The sequence below is a fragment of the Nothobranchius furzeri genome, chromosome 1, assembly GCF_043380555.1.
Source record: "Nothobranchius furzeri strain GRZ-AD chromosome 1, NfurGRZ-RIMD1, whole genome shotgun sequence".
In the NCBI taxonomy this organism is placed as follows: domain Eukaryota; kingdom Metazoa; phylum Chordata; class Actinopteri; order Cyprinodontiformes; family Nothobranchiidae; genus Nothobranchius; species Nothobranchius furzeri.
In genome coordinates, this window is record NC_091741.1 from 27,184,098 (window position 1) to 27,206,995 (window position 22,898).

General features: G+C 45.1%; 1 protein-coding gene across 3 annotated transcripts in view; it reads right to left on the reverse strand.

Moving 5' to 3' along the window:
* Positions 1–22,898, reverse strand: part of si:ch211-26b3.4 (connector enhancer of kinase suppressor of ras 2) — a 137,337-nt gene that overhangs the window by 29,367 nt on the left and 85,072 nt on the right. For 2 of the 3 annotated variants that reach the window (XM_015969383.3, XM_015970981.3), the window contains exons 10-13: positions 15,745–15,872; positions 15,411–15,613; positions 12,518–12,604; positions 11,583–11,791 (exon numbers count right to left, since the gene is read on the reverse strand). In XM_015969383.3, coding sequence (XP_015824869.3) covers positions 11,583–11,791; positions 12,518–12,604; positions 15,411–15,613; positions 15,745–15,872 — 627 coding nt within the window. The remainder of the gene's footprint in view (positions 1–11,582; positions 11,792–12,517; positions 12,605–15,410; positions 15,614–15,744; positions 15,873–22,898) is intronic. The other variant, XM_015970190.3, reaches the window with a different exon arrangement.

Consider the following 22,898-nt stretch of genomic DNA (forward strand, 5'->3'; position numbering starts at 1 on the left):
TTACAAACGTTTACAAGCTAATAAAGCTCAAAGTACGTGACTGGCATGGTCGGAACACCCATCATTACTTTTCATTTAAATTTCAGTACAACGCAAAGCGGATTAGAAAATAACGTTTTTAGCCCCGTTGACTTGCTTTCATTTTTTTAGTTCTTCTGCGGACCCATGATGCGGAAGTGATTTAGGCTCCCTATACTCCATTCAATTTACTGTTGTTAATATCTGCCAATTGGATTTTAGCATCAATATATACACTTCTGGCTCGAAATAAAAATGAAAATGAATGAAAAAAATGAAAAAATATTAATATACAGATTAGACGCGGTGCAGAGATACAGGGCAGAGACACGCAACCCCATTATACATTGGCGTAAGGGCTTTCCGAAGGGCTCACAGAGGGTGACGGAGACACGCCCAAAGTTTTAAACATCTGTCAAAAGTGACGAAGACCGCAAGCTCATGATTGGTCAATATGTCGCTTCCTGTAAATTCATCATCAGCACTGCTGTTGCCCTGTTAAAAATTAAAAAGATATTGAGCGGCAGACCCAGAACAGATTAAAGAACACATCACGGAAAATTTCTGAAAATAAAAACATTTATTCACTCGTGAGTGAAGGAGTACAAAATACAGAGCAAACGTGGATGGAAATGATGGGAAACATGAATGAGGTGGCGAGCGCATAAAGAGGTGGAGGAGAATGTAGGACAAATTTGTCCTTGTTATCAAGTCTCAGAAATATATAAACACATTAGTAACTACACTATCGGGGACCAGATACTCGAGTGTAATGGTGGCAGATTACCACAGAAAAACACTACGCCCTCTGTTGTCCTGGCGGAGAATTGCTTTGCTACACTCCACTGCTTGCGCAGAAGTTTGAATGTGAAAGCCTTTCCGACACTCCGTGTACGTCTCTCCCTTGCAGAGCCCACAACGAAGTATAACTCAGGCTTTACTCATTAGTATTAATGATATGCACACATGATTCCCTATCTCTGGCTCCTTCAAAGACAGTTCGAAATCTGGGTGTTGTGACTGATGACCAGTTGACCTTTTAAGATCCCGTTGCCTCTGTCGCTCGTTCATGCCGCGTCGTGCTGTATGACACACAAAAGATCAGACCGTACCTAACACTAAATGCCACCCAGCTCCTGGTGTAATCTACTGTCATCTCCCGCCTCGACTACTACAATGCCCTTCTAACCGGTCTTCTAGCCTGTCCTGTGAGACCTCTTCAAATGGTCCAGAATGCAGCGGCGTGCCTGGTCTTCAATCAGCCCAAAGAAACACCTCTCTGTTCACTGAGCTCCATTGGCTACCGTTAGTTGCACGCACCAAATTCAAATGGTTAACGGTTGCATACAAAGTCCTGGATGGTATGGATTCCATCTACCTGGATCCTCTTGTAAAGGCTTACGTCACGGCCTGGCCACTCCAGTCATCAAAGGATTGTCGGCTAGCAGTGACAAAACCACGCTCAGGACAATCCAGACTCTTTTCACGTGTCGTTCCACAGATGTGGAATGACCTACCAAGCACTACTAGAACAGGGGCTTCCTTGTTGATTTTCAAGAAACTTCTGAAGACCCAGATCTTCAGAGAGCATCTTCAAAACTAGCACCATCCCTGCACCTGTCCCCCACTCTACTGTTCACTTCCCCTCCCTGCCACCTAGGACTGACTGATTAGTTTTTGTTGTTAGCCTCAAAGGCAACCTGCTGGCTTCATTATCAAAAGTGTCTGATAAATACATAAACACATCACACATACCTCACTTCTGATTGGCTAATAAAACTTGTTCAGCCATATTGCAAAGTTATTGTCAGCAAGAGACTCTCTGCTCTCTCTCCTTGCCTTTAAAAAAGCCTTTCTGTGCACGGATGCAAGCCAAGATGGGCGTAGCCATGAATGCGAATTCACAGTGTAGCGTCATGAATGGCCTCTAATTTGTGACAAAGGTCACATTTTCCCAGCTGGGTCAAGCTGGGTCGAACTGTAACTTTGCCCCACAGATTACCCGCCAGGAGCCGTGATATCTGCTGAAACACCTTCTTTATCTGCTTTATCCATGACGAAGGACACTTCAAGATTATGCATAATAATTTTAATAAACTCTTGACTTTATTACTGTTTATTACAATCATCATAATTCTTGTTTCAGTATAAATGTTTTTTAATTACTGAAATGACTTATTATGCTTTGGGTAATAATATAATTACAATAATAATCCATAATGTGTGTTCAGTAAACCAGAAGGTCATCTTGCACGTTTAACCACCTCACGCAGAGGGTATCCAGGGTAAAGTTAAAACCATCTCACATGTCTTTACTCATAACATCAAGCTTTCTGACGCTGAGAGGGCGTGTTCTGAGGGTTTTGTTAAAACCAAATCCCGCAGCAGAAAGTTATGTTCTGGAACCATACCAGGAGACGAGGGACGGCCGTCCAAGTCTCTACTAAGCATTCTGTCACGCCGATAGTCTTGCTTCGAATAAACGCACCTGTAACCAGCTGACAGAAAACTCCTTCAGAGTTATTGATTTTGAGACGCAAATAGTTTCACCAGTCGTGTGACCCTCGGAGACATCTCAGGACCGATTTGGTCGCACTAAGGTCCTTCTACCAACCTCGTGCCCAGAGGACATCATCTCCACCTGACATCTCGGATCCAGAAGAGGGTCTCCTGATACTGGGTGAGATAGACACTGACAGATTGCGTCTGTATGCTGTTCTTCCTAAGGAACGACTCAGTTAGCTGCAAAACCAACTTTTCGCCCAGAACGTTTCTCTCGCTGAAAGAAACCTTCTGATATTCATTCACGCACCCAAAACCTCGCATTTTCATTTTAGCTTCCATTCAGTCACGGGTTTGCTTTTTAAAACAAGTTTTAATATCAAATTGTCTGTTAAAAATGGTCATTTCTAAATTGTCATTTTTAAAAGAAATTCTTAACTTTTTAGAAACTCTGACTCTTTGAAATGAAACAGAATATTTGTGGTTACTGAAAAGGTAAAGATTCCTTTAAACTTCTGATTAAATAAATACACTTTTGCTATTAAATTTAATTATCTTAAAATTAAAAATTAAGCTTTGGATTAAAAATAGACCAAGCTCGTTGGCATATGAACTTCTATCGCATATATAATATCCTAGATATTTATTTATGATAGAAGCTTCAACTGTTGACTTGTTTGATCTTTTCTCAGGATCTAACCAAACTGATAGCAAACAGTGTTAAATCCTAGTATGTAGTTAACCACGCTACAACTGTGTGACATAGATATGCAAGGATTTTAAAATCCTAGTATTTCACCATCTGTTTTCTATCAGAATCTAACACAGGAGATAGGTGTAGGAGAATATTTTCAAGTTCAGCCTGCATGAAAAACTTAGAGTGACTGATTATAATCAGCAATAATAATAAAAAAAATTGTTTTTTCAGTCACCCACGTCTTTAATCTAACAGCTGAAATGTCTCCTCAGCCTTCATTAGTGATTCAGCACTAAATTAAACAAATCTGAAACATGCAGGACGCAGACAGTGCTGGCATGTCAGCTCCACTCTACTAAGTCCAACAAGGACCGGCACTCTGAAGTTGCAAGTGCGATATTCTGGCCATAGAGGGCGGTGGGGTCTGACTGACCATGTGACACATTAACCATGTGTAAAGGGTCATTTTAGCACATACTGGCTCAAGAAAATTATTTTAAAATGTGAAAAAGCTGCATAGTATTGCTCTAAATGGTTTTTATTTAAAAAAAATACATTTTTAAACAACTAACATTCCTTTAAATGGCAGATTAACACTGTCAAAAAGAAAGTGACCACTCTGCAAACTTGGTTTAAACAGGTTGCATAACACATAACGAATGTGCATATATTTAAAAAGAAAATGAAAATTCATTCTGTTTATTTGCATTTCGCAGAGCGCTCTGTTCCCCACAACCCCACAGCAGAAGTCGCTCCGTTACGAGCCGCCTGATTTGGGCTGATTACAGGCTTGATTTCCTGATGACTATAATTTAGTCCTGGTGTTCCAAGAACTACTCTCTACCACCACAAATTTATTCATTTGTAAACCCTTAACGGAGTTTTGTTTGTGCTGTTTATTGTTTCCAACAGAGGACAGAAAATAACCTTTTTGACATAAACAAATGGGACTCTGGAGTCTTCAGGGAGCAGTGCTAAAGGAGATGATTGGGATCATTTCTGATTAGTAAGTGAGGAAGTTCAGTCAGCATGTCCAGGGAACCAAAATCGGCTAATCCCTCCATAACATCTTGATTTCATTTATTTTTTTTGTAAAGCTAGAATTTCCTTCCCTATAATATTTGCCTTGTTGTGTTTGCAGTGATGACATCATACTACTGTATAATAAAACATGTCTACGTCCACTAAAGCATGACTGCTGGCTGATGGGAAAGTGAATCATCGTGAGGAATCAAAAACAAAACAAAAGCAAGAGTGAGGTCGTGGAGGTTAGCATATGCTTGTTAAAAGAACCAGAACACCTTGTGTGCTGCTGAATTGAAATGAGTCATCCCCATCATGAGGAACACGATGGTGAGAGGGTTAGAGGGCTGGTGAGAGTTAAGCTGTTAGCGCCCTGTGTGAGTGTGTGTGTGTGTGTGTGTTTATCTGTGTGTGTTGGTGTGCGGTGCACAGTCTGCGTTTGTAATTGGTCTAGCTGATGCTGAGTCATACACCTACTCACAGGGATACAGGTGTGTGTGTGTGTGTGTGTGTTCAGGACAAACTCCTAGTTAAACTCAGGCGTGTCAGTGGAGATGGGGATAGTAGGTGGTGTGTGTGTGTGTACTTGTATTTATAGGTTTATGTGGACAAATTTTAACTTTTAAACTAGTGCAGACATTTTGACATTGTGGGGACATTTGGCTAGACCACACAATGACAAAATACTCTAAAATGTGGTTTTAGAGATATGTTGTGAATTAACTTTTGTTTAGGTCAGGGTTAGGACTAGAACAGCATTAGTTATTGTTAGGATTGGGGTATGGGTTAGGCATAATACAGTCACAAAAATGGAAGAAAAAAAATCAATGAATGGAAGTCAATGGAGGGTCCACACAAGCATATAAATACAAGTGTGTGTGTGTGTGTGTGTGTGTGTACTTGTATTTATAGGTTTATGTGGACAAATTTTAACTTTTAAACTAGTGCGGACATTTTGACATTGTGGGGACATTTGGCTAGACCACACAATGACAAAATACCCTAAAATGTGGTTTTAGAGATATGTTGTGAATTAACTTTTGTTTAGGTCAGGGTTAGGACTAGAACAGCATTAGTTATTGTTAGGATTGGGGTATGGGTTAGGCATAATACAGTCACAAAAATGGAAAAAATAAATCAATGAATGGAAGTCAATGGAGGGTCCACACAAGCATATAAATACAAGTGTGTGTGTGTGTGTGTGTGTGTGTGTGTGTGTGTGTGTGTGTGTGTGTGTGTGTGAGAGAGAGAGAGAGAGAGAGAGAGAGAGAGAGAGAGAGAGAGAGAGAGAAAGTATGGAAGCTACAAGGGGGTGTGTCTCAATGTCACGGTCTTGCTCTTCATCTGTGATGCTGGCAGCCATGAAGTAACACTTGTCTTTCTCACTCTCTTTTGTCTCCTCTACCTGACACACACACACACACACACACACACACACACCCCGAAGGGCTGTAGAGTGCCGTGGCACCGACGCTTCAGTCCAGAGATGTCTCGGGTCACGACAGGTGGATGGAACCTCGCGTCTGGGACTCTTAAGGAGTCTAAACAATATCAGCTTGTTCTGCAGGAACTGTTGCGGTATCAGCTTCGCAGGTGCAAAAAGATTTTGACGACGTGTCAAAAGCTTTGATGGTTAAAGAGGGTTTTGCTTCAGGTGGCCGGTTGAAGCTTCCTCTAGAACTGCTGAATCACCTAGAGTGATCCAGTTTTAAGGATCTCATGTTATGATTTACGTAGCCAACCAAAGGTTGGCAGGTTTGAGAAATGTTACCAAGAAAACCTCAGAAATACGCTTTCTTTGATACGGAGGCTCTGACTGGGGTAAAAGACTATTAATGTGTCATGAGTTCAACTTAACCTTACTTGAGCTTGTGTGAGTGCAAATGGTGATGACCTTGCCATGTAAACAACATATCATTCATTTCACACTTAACTCATTAAGCACAGATTAATGAAACATTTCATTATATTATAATTATTATAAATAGCAATAAACAAACATTTAATGATTATCTAGCTTGTAAGTTGTAGAAGAGGTTCATATTGATTTAGGAAATCATTATTTGACTTAGCAACTGATCCCAGCTGGAGTGTTCCTTATATGGAGGCATGAAGACCTGAAAGATTGGACCTTGAGGAGAAAACGTTATTGTTGGCATTTCGTTATCTGTGTTTAGAGCTGCAGAGACTCTGAGCTCCAGCTGATGGGATGAAGGCAGGCTAATTTAAAGGTAACACATGCAGCTGTGTGTCTCCTTTTTGACCAGATGTTGAATGGTCAAACTGTACCTAAAAACTGACCATTGCTGGACGTTACATTAAAAAATGTTAATTTGGTGCCAGATTTTCCAAAGATTCCTGCTTTTTTCACATCCACGGGAACTCTTCCTCACTGCCGTGCTTCATAATATCAAAAGTACGTCCATCCATTGTCACGATTTGGAGGGATGGTTAGAACCCAAATTGCAGAACCCAGAATGACACGAGGCAGGAGTAGATCTATAAAGAAAAATCCTTTTGTTTTTAGGATGAACCCAAAGGAACATAAATCCAGAGGGCAGGAAGCCAAAGTCCAAAAATCCAGGAGATTTATATATATATATATATATATATATATATATATATATATATATATATATATATATCAGATGTCAAGCTAAACAGAGAGGGTTAAAAAATTCCCCATCACTTTCATTTTTTAAATAGTAATTAATAAACATTCGATACCATTACAATTTCCTTTGATTTAATTTTAAATAAACATTTAGAGTGCCCAGGTAGCACATAAACAATGCAATTTAACGGTTTTCTTAAAGTAGGAACGTTTAACCTGTGCGGCCAGAGCGCTCTCCTTCCTTCTGCTCTGCGTAAACCTGAGCTGATCACCTACTTGTGCGTAATCAAATGTCTATAGGGGACAAGATATAGCCATGATGTTCACTTTTACCTCAGACCGACTTATTGCTGTTTTATGGTGTGGCTGAATCTGTGATCCGCTGCCACGCGGACTGGAATAACAAATGCTGCAGTAACATAAGATGTGGTCAGGTTCATGAGGAGTCACTGGCTGGAGCGGACCCGACTCATCCCAGAAGCTGATATCTTAATTTGACCTTGAATGAAAAGTAACCTCTTAAAAGTTGTTATCACGGTGGAGGCAGCGTTCATTTCTGCCTTCAGTCTGACAGCGCGCCGGAGTTAAAGCAGCGTGTGCGCTTATTGAATCTGTGTGTGTGTGTGCGCGCGCACACGCGCGCGCGGCACAGCCGCTCAATTCACCGCGTCTCGTTATTGGCGCTATTTAAACCAATGTTGTAAAATTCCTTCTGCCCAGCCCAGATGTGCTCACTTGTGCACCCGTGAGCCGTGGTTCAGCCGGAACGCGTCTGACCTCTGACAGACGCACTCTGAACTTCAGATCTTCAGTGCGCTGTTAATAGCCTGAATGGGAATCATTTCTTGTTATTTAGTTACATCCACAATGTTCTGTGTGTGAGGTTTACAATGTCAGAACACCTGCATGAGACAGGTGTTAATTACAATCTGCCAGAATGACTCACCACCTTCAGATTTCTCCATCATCCTTAAAAATGATCAAATACGGAACATATCGGCGTGCGCAGGCCAGAGTGCTGAAGCTCGGCGCATTGTTATTATGAAGCTATGGCACATGTGGAGGACACACACACACACACACACACACGCGCAAAAATATACTTGTTTTCAATTACATTTATTGTGCCCACTTACTTTTTCTTTGGCCCACCCACAAATGAGTTTCTACGCTAATGGTGACATATGACAGACTTCTCTGAGCTCCGCAGCCATTACACTTTTCACCTCGCGCACTCCCTAGCGGGGGTGCGCGCACCACACTTTGGGAATCCCTGCACAATTCTCTAAATGGGGAACAGAACCAGAGGAGGGCAGATAAACCTAAAACTATAAAACACAAAACTAAACCTCGAGCTGGGAAAGGACACACACACACTCACACACACACACACACACACATACACTGAGCTGGGGAAGGACACACACACACACATGCACACACCAAGATGGGGACAAAAAGGCTGGAGCTACAAGGACACAGAGCGTGAAGGAACACCTGGAGGGGCTGGGGATGACCGAATGAACCAAGCCACCACAATGCAGCTCTAAAATTGGTCCCAACCTGGAAGTACCAAAAATTGCAGTTCCACCCTCATCCACTGGGGGCTGGTGTCAGAAGCGAGCAAATCCTCTTTGACTCCCATGTTAAAAATACCAAATTCACAGCAGAAATAACATGTTTACAGCCTGGTACCAACACATGTTTTTGGTTTAAATGATCTAGTTTACACTCATGACAACTCTGAGGGGGTGAATTTTTTTCTCACTCTTCTGTTTAAGTATATTAAAAGCCTAAAATTATGTATAATTAATGAGCATCAGACCCACGTGACCACAGAGCTAGCTCCGGGGAAAGGCCTCAGTAGAGCCTCGGTCTGGCCTGGAAACTGCTCCACCATTTTCAGTCTCTCAACTTAGACCATTAGTTGTAGTGTTTGTGTATTCTTTTAGGATATTATTTGTGCAATTGTTGGACAAAATGACTTGCTGTGGCATTAATTGCACTAATAGAGCGTCCAAGGAGTCTCCACTTCATTTTTTTCGGTAAGTAAAATTATATTTATGTATTTTAGGTCACTGCCGAGCTGAGCTTAGATTTTAACATGTACTGTTTAACCATGAAATTTAAATGTAATAGGATAAAACCCAGTGCATTTAACATAATGCTGCACTTTAGAAAATGGGTTGAAATATAACATGTTGGTGGAGCTGGGTTCCCACTATCGGCTTGTGGAGCTCTCGGGAGACCTCTGTGTTCCACCCGGTTCTCCCCTCCCCGCAGCTCGGCGCATCTCTGTCTGATCATGGATTCTGTCTGCTGCGTGGGCTGACGGCTTGTGGAGCTCTGGGATGGAAACCTTTCCTCCCGGTACTCCCCAGCTGCAGCTCTGCGCATCTCAGATCACAGCAGCGCTTGTCTGCTGTGCGGCTGCCAGCTTGTGGAGCTCTTGGGAGACCTCTGTGTTCCACCCAGTTTCACCCAGCGGTCAGCCCGGCGTATCTCTGACTCAGAAGCTCTGGTGTTGTGCACAGTTCACTCCGGTTGTAGCTAGGCTGCTACCTCCGTTAGCTTAGCTCCCACCTCCGCATTAGCTTTGGGTTATCTTCAGGTTAGCTTGTAGCTAGTTCGACCGGGTGTCGTCAGTTGATCCCAGCCTTACAGTCCCACCCTCAGCTCCACCTCTCTTCCCTTTTATGGAATTGTCTGGGCTTGATGGAACCTGTGACACGGTCAAAATGGCGGTGGTGGCCACCTCCCATTTTAGTAGAAAAACTTATTATTGGAGCCTATGGAAACCCATTGTCCTTATATGTATGTTGATGGTTTTCCCTCACTTGTGAACAAGACCCCAAAATACTTAAACTCCTCCACTTGGGGCAGGACCTCATCCCTGACCCGGAGAAGGCATTCTACCCTTTTCCGAATCAAGACCATGGTCTCAGATTTAGAGGAGCTGATTCTCATCCCAGCTGCTTCCCACTCGGCTGTGAACCGCTCCAGCGAAAGCTGAAGATCACGTTCTGATGAAGCCAACAGGACCACATCATCTGCAAAAAGCAGAGACCTGATCCTCAGGCCACCAAAACGGATGCCCTCCGCACCTTGGCTGTGTCTAGAAATCCTGTCCATAAAGGTTATGAACAGAATCGGTGACAAAGGGCAGCCTTGGCGGAGTCCATCTCTCACTGGGAACGAGCCCGACTTACTGCCGGCAATGCGGGCCAAGCTCTGACACTGGTCATACAGGGACCTAAAAGCCCGTATCCGAGGGCCTGGTATCCCATACCCCCGGAGTACCCCCCACAGGGCCCCCCCGAGGGACACGGTCAAACGCCTTCTCCAAATCCACAAAACACATGTAGACTGGTTGGGCAAATTCCCACGCACCCTCCAGGATCCCCCTAAGGGTATAGAGCTGCTCCAGTGTTCCACGGCCAGGACGAAAACCACATTGCTCCTCCTGAATCTGAGGTTCAACAATCCGACAGACCCTCCTCTCCAGAACCCCTGAATAGACCTTACCAGGAAGGCTCAGGAGTGTGATCCCCCTGTAGTTGGAACACACCCTGCGGTCCCCCTTTTTAAATAAGGGGACCACCACCCCGGTCTGCCAGTCCAGTGGGACTGCCCCCGATGTCCACGCAATATTGCAGAGCCGTGTCAGCCATCACAGCCCCACAACATCCAGAGCCTTAAGGAACTCCGGGCGGATCTCATCCACCCCTGAGCCTTGCCACAGAAGGAGCTTTTTAACCACCTCAGTGACCTCAGCACCAGAGACTTGAGAGGCCAACCCAACGTCCCCAGACTCTGCTTCCTCACTGGAAGACGTGTCAGCGGGATTGAGGAGGTCTTCGAAGTATTCTGCCCACCAATCCACAATGTCCTGAGTAGAGGTCTGCAGCACACCATCCCCACTATAGATAGTGTTGGTAGCGCACTGGTTTCCCCCCCTCAGGCGCCAGATGGTGGACCAGAATCTCCTCGAAGCCGTACGGAAGTCTTGCTCCATGGTCTCACCGAACTCCTCCCATGCCCGGGTTTTTGTCTTGGCGACCACCCGAGCTGCGTTCTGTTTGGACTGCCGGCACCCGTCAGCTGCCTCTGGATTTCCACAGGCCAAAAAGACCTGATAGGACTCTTTCTTCAGCTTGACAGCATCCCTAACCGCCGGTGTCCACCAGCGGGTTCGGGGGTTGCCACCACGACAGGCACCGACGATCCTGTCCGGTCGGCCGCCTCAACAATGGAGGCACAGAACATTCAGTTCATTCAGACTCAATGTCCCCCGCCTCCCCCGGAACATTTTGGAAGTTCTGTCGGAGGCGGGAAAAAGTATGTATAAGAAAAAAGTCATTCTGGTCAAACTGACGATGAGAAAAAGCAAGAGAAGGCTGAAGTGATAATGAATGATTTCCCTATTTGCTTCTTCCTGGAGGAAGAGTTCTGTATGTGCATATAGATGCACTGCTGTTAATATGTAAATTTCTGTCTTCTCTCAACGTCTGTCTTTTAATTGCTTTAAGTGCAGAGGTAGGCTTAAGAAATAGATAAAGAGCTCTAGAGAACTACCTTAGAAGCAGACATAGATTTCTTTACATTGCAGTCTTGATAATGTAGCATCAGCAGGGATTTAATCAGCCAAACGTAGCTAAGGCTAGTCTCAGTGTGTTTTAGCTACCTGATCTGCTGAAACTCATCAACATTTAAAGTCTGTATACATACAGGCAGAGGCTCTGGCGGCTGGTCAAGACGCAGGGTGGACGACAGCATGGAGGGGCTGATGGGAAAGCTGGGGCTGCTGGGGTTGCGGCTCTTTCGTCGAGAGCGTCTGGTGGAATCCCGCCGGCTTTCTCTGCCAGGGCCCTCGGGTTCCTCCTCGATCACCAGGATCTTGTCATCGCTAAGGTAACGCAGCAGGGAGTTGTCTGAGTCTGGGAGAAAAGAGGGACATCAGAGGATAGAGAGGATGAGTAAAAGGAAAGTCCTCAGAGGGAGGAGATAGCGTTGTGGAGTCAGACGAGAACCTCAGAGCAGAAGCAGCTGAGGCTGAATGGACTCTTACAGATAAAAACAGCAGAAAGGGATGAAAGTGGCTCGAAGCAGAGAGCTCTGATACGGATCACAGTTTGGGACGTACGGCTGGAATCTGTTTGCAGTGATTATGTTGATTTGGAGGACGCCAGCGCTAAATCTGGTGCGTCAGAAACTTTCACTCTGTTCCTGTTAGATAAAACTTTTCAACATGTTTCTCTGCTACTCATAGATGCAAAAACACTGAAAGCAGAGGAAGAGAGAGAGAAAGGAAGCATACCTCATTCGTTAATAATGGTGCTTTAATATTATTCATAGACTTTCTGATGGTGTGGTAAAATATTCTCATTCAAATACAAAAGAAATGACACCATTTTGGTTTCAGTGGTCGCATTTCTGTTTCCAGCACAGGTGTATAAATGCAGTTGTCTCGCATTTATGTTGTTTTCGACTCCGTCAGATACATACCTAGTGAGATATGTATCCTCACACAACCACACCACCATGGATCACCAAAGGATGAGCTGAGATGTGTTGAGCTGAGTATGGAGCGAAGCACTGGCCTGACCCCCGTGACTGCATGTGTGTGTGCGTACACGCATGTGCATGCCTGTGCGTGTGTGTACCTCGGCTCCCTCTCTTGCCCAAGCTGGGTTCCTTGGCCTCGGCCATCCAGTTATATTCGGGAGGCATGGAAACTGGTCTGAGATCACCTGGAAGCACCAATCAGCAGTCAGGCAGGCTGCCATGGGGGTGGGGGTGTGTGTGGGGACTGAGAGACAGTGTGGGAGACAGCAGGTGGGGGGACAGGCGAGACAAAAGAGGGTGTGTGCAGGTAGTGGAGGACTTGTGAAGAACACACACGTTTTCACCCACTGCCAAAAGGCAAATTGTGGATGATAATGTTTTTGCCTGTGTGTGTACTTTACAGTATTTTCATATTTTTAAATCATTTTCTTGAGCCAGTATGTGCCAACTCATGCCCCACTGCCCTCTGTGGCCAGAATACCGCAATTGCAACTCCAGAGTTGCCGGGTGCTACCTCCTAGCGGAGGGAGCTGTGGGGTGGGGTGGAGCTGACATGTTGGCGCCAGCACATTTCCTGCAGCTTTTAGATCGTGAATGCAGCAGATTTGTTTGATTTGGTGAATAATCGCTCCTCTAGAAACTAATAAAGGCTTAGGAGACATTTCAGCAGTTAGATTAAGGTGTTAAAAAAACAGCGAGGAGATACGGTTCACTTTTGCTCTGACCACAGAGAATTAATAACGAACACTAGGGGGTGCTAAAACCAAGCAAACCTACCAAGTGCGCCTTTAACTTGATTTTGTAGAAAGGACTCACCCAAAACAGACTGAAAGTGTGTTTGGATCAGACTAGAATTTGCAATTATGTTTAGCTTTTTATGAAATTTGACCAGGATGACCCTAACGCCATCATTTTAAAAAGGACTTTAGCTTTGATCTCTGTGACGAAAGGCGGTTATGCATTTATTAGTGGAATGCAAGGCCTTTTGCATTACTGCAGCTACATTTGCTAAGCTGTGTCCTTGAATCGCTGTTGGTAATGGAAAATGGTTCTTCTTAGGGTTCTACAGCCCCCCCCAAGGTGCTTCACAACACAATCAGTCATTCACCCATTCACACACACTTTCACATGCAGGTTCAAAAGGACAGGAGCTGACAGCACAAGATGTCTATTCTTAAGTACGGAGCAGTTAGCTTCTCCTCTCTCTCCTGGATGCTACAACACAGCCTTCCAGTGCCATGACCCAAGATGGGTGAGTCCATGAATGTTCGTTTTCAATGTGACGTAGATCTGTGTGGCGTTGTCTGCCCCAAGCATTTCTACGTTCTTGCAGGAAATAGGGGTAGAAGACTGTTTTCACATTTAGCCTACATGGGAAACTGTCTCTCAGTGAACTTGCTCTTTAAAAAATACCAAAACTATGAGCTAAAATCTTTGATGAGTTAAGGCGGAGGAGAGGTGGATGTGGAGAAGGCAAGGAGACAAAGCCACTTCTTCTACAACTCACAGGAAGTAGTAAAAATAAGTGAAAAGGATGGCTTGTTTGCACAGCTTGGACATTCGGGAGAGACTCGGAGTAGAGCCGCTGCCAGGGGTGGACTGGCCTATCTGGCATTCTGGCACTGTCCCGGTGGGCCGCTTAGCCAAGTGGGCTGATTACCCAGCTTGGGCCGACACTTCTCCACAGTTGGTGATCTGCAGAACATTAGCTACATGGTAACCCGAAGCTAACAGAGTTTTTCCAGGTGGTTTCAGCAAGAAAAACGCCGTAGAGCGGCGACGACGTAGAAGTTGTTTTACCGCGTTAGCATGTAGCTATTCTCCCGCTGATCTCCGCCTGTGGTGAATGAGCTGATCTGGAAGGCCAGGGCTCCTGGTCGCAGCGGTCTGGCCCTGCTTGTAATTTAACAGTCCCAGTCCATATTAGATCTCACATTCGGCCTAGAGACGAGTGCGCGGGCGGCAACACCCCCCACCCCCACCGCTCTCCCAATGTGGAGGGCCGACGATTCGTAAAAATGCCAGGGCCGAATTTTGGTCCCAGTCTACCCCTGGCCGCTGCTCCTCCATATGAAGAAGAGTCAGTTGAGGTGGTTTGGGCATCTTGTTAGGATGCCTCCTGGAGGTGTTTCAGGAATGTCCTGCTGGCAGGAGCCCCCTGATCGACCCAAGACACGTTGGAGAGGTTACATCTCCAATCTGGTCCGGGAACGCTTTGGGGTCCTACCGGAGGAGCTGGTGGAGGTGGCCGGGGAGAGGACGGTCAGGAACTCCCTAGTTGGGATGCTGCCCTCGCGACCCAGACCCGGATAGGCGGAAGAAGACGAGACGAGATCAAGTTCACTCCATTACTGATCCACTGATTTTTGTACTTTCTTATCTACTCACAATGCATACTGATGCTTATTTACCACATGAGTGAAAATAAAACATGTTCCTACCGGCGTCTGAAGGGATATTTTGCAACAACTTACGTCTTTTTCCATGTTACCTGATTACCTGTGGAACAGATTCCTGTCAAAACATAAATTTCAACAGCGAGAGACAGAAAGGCTGTTTGGAATAGAGCTCACTTGTTGTGGTGTTTGAAGCACACGTTGTTGGCCGAGGTTTGAGTGTGGAAGACATCAGGGATCTGTGAATGATTATGTTTGCATGTATATTTATGAAGGGTGTGAGCAAGCTGCTTCGTGACCCTTGTCTTGCACATCGTAACGTATCCTGGTCCCTGCTATGGAGGCCGTCTAGAGACAAAGGTGGACACAGGTGGCAGGGCAGACAGGGAGCAGAAGCTGCAAGTGTGTTCAAACCGACTGCCAGGCGTGTGTTTGTGTTTGGGATGTGCGTATGTCAGATAAAAACACGAAGAGGCACAGCGTTGAAGCAGGTGAGGAGCAAACACGTGAGGAGTGGTGAGATGAGAGAACTGGTGGAGGTGAATGTGCACACACAGCCACTCCTGTTCCAACCTGGCGTCTTTGTCCGCTTTACCGTGTGTTGGGGTCTTGTCCCTCCGCCGGACCCCTGTGTTGCGACTCCTATCATAGTCAGGTCCGTCTCCTTCCAGCAACGAGAAGTACTGTCCGCTATCCTGGTCCAGGTAGTAGCTGACAGCCTCTGAACCTTTGGAGCCGGAGTGGGAGCTCACGCTATAGCGACTGATTTCATCACATGACATTAGGCCCATCTCCTCCCTGTGGAAAGCAGAGCTGTCATCATCAACGCCATTAGCATCATCCCTCCTGTCATCATCAGCGTCGTGATAATCAGCATAATGGCCATCATCAAAAACAGAGAGTAACCCGTGTGTGTGAGTGTGTGTGACCTGGTGCTGTAGAGTCCAGAGACGGGAGAGAGGATGTACACGTCCTGCAGGCTTGGAGCATCCATTTTGGACATGCCCAGAGTTCCATCGGGTGTGGGGGACGTGCTGGTGGGGCTGGTGGGCACCGGCTAAAGTTGAGAAATAAAAACAAAGAAAAATTAATTTCTTGTTTTCGTTTTTTTATACAGAATCAGAAAGTTAAAGCCAAAACATAACAAGCACCCTTAGTGGCTCAAATGTGTTTAGGCCCCGCCCCCTCCATGTACACAAATGATAAATGACCTTCACTTGTACAGCAGCTCTCAGAGTAAGGACTCCAAGGCGCTTTACACTACAGTGTATCATTCACCCATTCACACACACATTCACACACTGATGGTGATGAGCTACAGTGTAGCCACAGCTGCCCTGGGGCGCGCTGACAGAGGCGAGGCTGCCGAGCACTGGCGCCACCGGTCCCTCCGACCACCACCAGCAGGCAAGGTGGGTTAAGTGTCTTGCCCAAGGACACAACAGCAGAATTCTCTGTCCGGAGCCGGGATCGAACCTGCAACCTTCCGATTACTGGACAACCCGCTCAACCTGTTGAGCTGCTGCCCCAAACAGAACGTTGTACTGTAAAAATGTAACGAACCTAAAACAAATAAACATAGCATGGCTTCACTTTCCAGCAGCATAAGGAGGTCTTGGTACGGGCAGATGTGCTGAACACTTAGGGACACTTTGGTTGAACAAACTGCAGAAAGCAAGCTGTTTCCTGAACAGTGAGCTCCACTGATTAGTTTTCCAGGGTAACTGAACATTTGATGAGCTTCTCCTCCTTCTGTAGACACACCTCTGAAGTATTTTCTCTCCTTTTCTTTCCTTTGACCTGTAAGACTGAGCAGCCTGTTGTGTGTTTATCACACTACTATTCTGTCATTTTGTCTTTTCACTTGCAGAGGGTTTGCCATGTCTGTTCCCATGACAACCTCTCTTCTCCCGTACTTGCTTCTTCTCTGTGTTCTGCCCTCCATCCATCCATCCATCCATCCATCCATCCATCCATCCACGGTCTATGAGAGAAGGAGTGGATGGAGGGACGTTACAACTGCTTGCCTCAAGGACACGTAGATGTGTTTGTTGTCAGGTCCTTTGTGAGGACGGGATGCCTCGCTTCTGTTGTCATAGAAACACATTTAATTTTTTCTCCTTTGAAACAGCTGGAGCTATAAATACCCAGTGTGTTCTGTCGTTTTCCTTTACCCGAGGAAGAGGAGTTCTTACTGTTGGGTTTTGTGATGTTTCATAGAGAAGATGTGGACAGGAAGGATAGAGAGAGGCAGGCAGGGAGATGGGGGAGCAGGCAGCGTTCTCATTAAGGAAGCCCAGTGTCTCATCATTTCATCAGCAGCACATGAATCTAATTCATTTCATTTTCCAAACTTTCCACTCATCCCTTGCCCCCCCCCCCCCCACCACCACCCCTCCGTCCCTAGGCTCTGCCCTTTCATTTCACTCTTTCTTCTTCTGAAGGCAGCTTACAGTGACACGGCTTCGGCTCAAATAATTAACCAGGGTCAGAGGGTGGAATCAAACAAGTTAAGAAAAGGCATGTAGACATGGGGGGAGTGTAGAGAAAACAGTAATTCAGCAACTACAGCCCACCACTGCAATGTGTGTGTGTGTGTGTGGGGGGGGGCAGTTACAGATGGGAATACCACAGCAGGTGAGACTCCAGTTTGCTGAAACAGCACTTGAACCATACTACTCCCCTGCAGTGACCTCTCCAAACTGCCTAAGACCCCCCCCCCCCCCACACACACACACACACACATACACACACACCCCTGCCCACAAGCACAGACCTAAAAGCTTGCTGACCCTTCTAATCCATGATGTCGCCAACGTGGAGACAACCTTATCTAGTTTCTGCTGACTGAAGTTTAGCACAAAGGACACCGACGAAGTTTTTATACTCCCAAACATCTAATCAATCAATCAATTTTCATTTGTACAGCGCTTTCCATCATCCTCAAGGGGGACCCAAAGCGCTGAAAACAGCACAAATAAAACATAGAAACAAGACACCAATAAAACTAGGATCAAAAAGAAAATACATCAATAATAGCAAACAAAAATATTGTGCCATGTGGTGGAGTTGCTAATGCTAACTGTTAGCTTCTGGTAGTTCAGTCTTCCTTGTCATAAGTCAAGATGGCTGAGTCCATCAATGTTCAGTGACAGTGTGACGTTGGTGTGTTGGTGTGTAACGTTTAGCCTGTGTTAACGTCAAAATGGCCGATCATTGTCAAATATAGTAAGTAAAAAATGATTTCTCAGTGAACCTGGTCGTTAACATCCTCAAAATAGAGCAAATCAAGTTTTAGCTAATTAGCATTAGTACACACAGCTCAGTCCTGCTAATGAGTTAAGTCCAATGTTCAAATTCAACTCAAAAATACTTTTGTAATCCCAGAGGGAAACTATTCGAGTAGTATGTTATTAGTTGAGATCCATTCACAAATCTCAGAGCTGACAGATCAGACAAGATATGATGCGAAGCTTGGCAATGCAGTTCTTTTGAAAGAAACAAATGATCTGAATCTCCAGCTAGAAGAGAGGAAAATGTTTTCTTCTTTTAGTAAATTAAACTTTCTACATCTGCTCACAATTTCTCTTCCTCCTGAACATTTGCTGCTACTTTAAAGCATGGGTGTTCAAGTGCAGCTGTTCCAGTGTGAGTCACGTGCACACAAAAGCAGGTAAACAATGTGTGCTGCAGTTATAAAAATGTGATAATGCATTTAGTGCATGCTGCTGAAAATGGCAGGTGTTTACCAAGAATGGTGATTTATGAGTGTGTGAGGAATTCTGAAAGGAAAATCAAAGACAATGGGTAGTGTCATGGATTTGGTAAGCTGGGCTGTGGATGCTGAGGAGGCCTTCGATAACTAATGAAATATACGTATAATTTATGGAGGCACAGCAGGCAGCCGTGCATCCAATCTGCATCACTGAGTCATGCAGGTGTCATTATCATAGTCAGTCATCAAACTGCATTCCCTCTTTTCTGTCTCAGACATACGAGCTAACACGGGACTGCACGAGAACAGAGCGAGAGAGCAGTCATTATTCAGAGTGATAAAGATGACAGTGAAAGGATTTGGAGCTAAAATCAAGATCATTTGCAGGATAAACTGTTTCTTTAGAGGATTCGGTTTTAATCCAGCGGAACCTTTGCCGCATGCTTCCTGCTGAATTTCCTAGACATGCAAGTCGCTCTCCAAAAATGGGCTTAAGTGCACATGTGTTGTTTATTTTATTCTTGAAGGGTGTGTTTGTACATTATAAATGCAAAGGAACACACAGATGCAGTGACCAAGTTCCGCCTGTAAATAAGGAAGTAAAAATGCATACATGCACGTTTACACACACACACACACACACACACACACACACACACACACACACACACACACACACACACACACACACACACACACACACACACACACACACACACACACACACACACACACACACACACATTTGCACTCACAAACAAGCTGTTTAGCAAGATATTTCGGATTAAACGAATTATCTCCTCTATTAGCTGAGCAGTAACTCTTGTTTCAGAACCAGTGGAGCCGCCTGTGGTTGCTTATAAATAATTAAAAGCTATAAGGTTTTTTTTTTTGGGGGGGGGGGCGGTCCTGCGTCATAGCAGTCTGTCAGGAAATATATTTTCCATCCTCTAAACTATTAAAATGGGTATTTCTGCCATTTTTAGGAACATTTCTATGTAAAAGTGTAAGAGTTAGTTATGTAAGAGTTACAGTTTTGTTCCTTAAAGATTGCTTCTTGAATGTCCTCTTTCTGGAGAACTGGATTGATAAGCTAACAGCTAGTCTGAAACCAAACTGTATAGTTGCCAACTTTAAACAGTTCCAAAAATCATACTGGTGTTTACTAGGCGTGTAAGTAGGGTGACCAGATGCCCCGCTTTGTGCTGGACAGTCCCGCATTTTCATCAGTTTTCATGTGTCGCACAAATTAACTCATGTTCCGCATTAATAACAGTTTCCCGTTTCGAGTTTCAATCTTATAGAATAAACTGTGGAGAAATCTGCCTGTTGCTGTCGATCAAACGGAGGCGGGACTTTAATGCAGATCCGGAGCGTGTGTGGAGCGCGCCCGAACCACCGAAACAAGCATGAGCAAGCACGGAGGAGAAAATGTTGTAAACTCGTGAATTAAACGTGTTCAGAGATACTCGACAGTCTTTGTTGCAAAGCAAATGGTGTCGGTGGTAGAGTCGCGTTGCTGTTTGCCAGTCGGAGGCGAGATGCTCAAATATCAGGAAATATATTCCAAATCCTGCCATGTTCTGCCACTGGTCCTCGAGCTGACTTCTACAGTGCATTACAGCCTCATCCCAAAATGGATTAAATTCATTTTGCCCATAAAATTCAACACACAACACCCCATAATGATAATGTGAAAAAAGTGTCTTTGAAGTTGTTGCAAATACACTGCTCACAAGAATTAAAGGAACACTTTTTTTATTGGGCCTGGCATGAAATCAGTTAAACCTGTCTGATAATTTCCTGGTTGATTAAGCAGCTGAGGGCATTGTTAATCACTGTCAGCTGTATTGGTGTTCATGGACTTAGCGACAGGTGCACTAAAGTGGCAACAATCACAAAACCCTCAAAACAGGACTGGTTTAACATGTAGAGGTCATTTCAAGTTTCTTCCTCTTGATCTCTTTCGGCTGGTTTTCCACTCGTGCTAGTTTTGGCTCTCTACTGGCAGTATGAGGCGATTCCTTAACCCTACAGAAGTTGCACAGGTTGTCCAACTTCTCCAGGATGGCACATCCACATGTGCTGCAGCAAGAAGGTTTAATGTGTCTCCCAGCACAATCTCCAGAACATGGAGATTTCAGGAGACTGGTGGTTATTCTCAGAGAGCTGGACAGGGCCGTAGAAGGTCCACAGCCCATCAGCAGGACCGATACCTGCTCCTTTGTGCAAGGCGGAACAGGCTGAGCACTGCTCGTGCCCTACAGACTGACCTCCAGAGGGCCACTGGTGTGAATGTCTCCACCCAAACAATCAGGAACAGACTTCATGAAGATGGCCTGAGGGCCCGACGTCCTGTAGTGGGCCCTGTGTCACTGCCCAGCACCGTAGAGCTCGACTGGCATTTGCTCAAGAACACCAGAATTGGCAAGTCCGCCACTGGCGCCCCGTACTTTTTACAGACGAGAGCAGGTTCATCCTGAGCACCTGTGATAGACGTGAAAGAGTCTGGAGAAGACAAGGAGAACGTTATGCTGCCTGCAACATCGTTCAACATGACAGGATTGGTGGTGGGTCAGTGATGGTCTGGGGAGGCTTATCCATGGAGGGACGCACAGACCTCTACTGCCTAAATGGTGCCCTGACTGCCATAAGGTATGGAGATGAAATCCTTGAACCCTTTGTCAGACCCTACGCTGATGCAGTAGGTCCTGGTTCTCTCCTAATGCACGACGATGCCCGGCCTCATGTGGCAAGAGTATGCAGGCGGTACCTGGAGGATGAAGCAACTGAAACAACTGAATGGCCTTCACGATCCCCTGACTTAAACCCAATAGAACATCTGTGGGACATTATGTTCCGGTCCATTAGGCGGCGCCAGGTTGCTCCTCAGACTGTACAAGAGCTCAGGGACGCCCTCACACAGATCTGGGAGGAAATGCCACAGGACACCATCCGTCGTCTCATTAGGAGCCCCGACGTTGTCAAGCGTGCACACAAGCTCGCGGGGGCCACACAAGATACTGAAAAGCGATTTGAGTTGCAGGAATAAAGTTTTTGAAATAATGGACTAGCCTGCCACATCTTCATTTCACTCCGATTTTAGGGTGTCTACACAACTGAGCCCTCTGTAGGCTGATAACTTTTATTTCCATTAAAAGACTCGGCGTCCATTTGTTCCTAACACATTGCCCTGTCCTTATTTGTATAGATATCCAACTTCATATTCAGATCTGATGTATCTAATGTGTTTCTTTAAAGTGTTCCTTTAATTCTTGTGAGCAGTGTATATTAAAAATAAAAAAAAAAACTTGAGAAATCACATGTACATAAGTATTCACAGCATTTACTCTGTACTTTGTTGATGCATCTTTGGCAGCAATTACAGCCTCAAGTCATGTTGAATATGATGCCACAAGCTTGCCACACTTTTTTCACATTATCATTATGGGGTGTTGGGTGTTGAATTTTATGGGCAAAATTAATTTAATCCATTTTGGAGTGAGGCTGTAACATAAAGAAAAAGTGGAATAAGTGAAGCGTTATGAATACTTTCCAGATGCACTGTACATCCTCAAACAATAGCATCTGAGCTTTTTCCCAGAGATCAAGTCATAAGGCACTCGTTTCTACAAGAGACCACTGCAAAAGTTTTCAAATATGAATAAAGTTAACTTCTAATGGATGCAGCCCCTAGATCTATGCACAGCAACCTGTGATCGTGTCTAAAGTTCTACATAGTTACACATCCATGTGGGCATTCAGTACACCTCTGTCTGTCCCATACCAAAGGTCCCATACAAAAAATACAACTGCATGTACCATAAAACCCCTAGTGCAGGCTGACTCTGACTTGATGCAGACTCGTGTGGCCAAAAGTGTAATTGTTTCAAAAACATGCATGAAAGCAATTAAGTAAAAAAGACAAGGGGTCTACGTGAGTAGCTGATTAAAAGGAGCAAAAATAAACACCAGAAAAAGAGACAAGAAGCTAAAGAGCAGCTGTGCACCAGAGATCAAGGCCAGCGTGTAGCATGTAAATGAATTGGTCTGATGCAAAGTTAAAAATAGCAACCATGGAGCGCACAACAGCCAGCTTTTCACTAAGCATTGAGGCACCATCAGACGAGCCCTCATCTCACCCCTCCAGCCGGCTTGGCACAGTTTGCTCTCTCCACACACCAACATGGCAAAGCCCAACACGTGACTGAAACATTTACCAAACATGGGGTGCACGCCCTCTCTGAGCTGGGGTACTACAAACCAGTACTTGACTTTTTAGATGTGTGGTAAGCAGAAACGGCCTCTCCTCTGAAAAGCTGATGTTCTCTAGGGCCAGACTTGAGTGATTCGCAGTCTGAGTCTCAG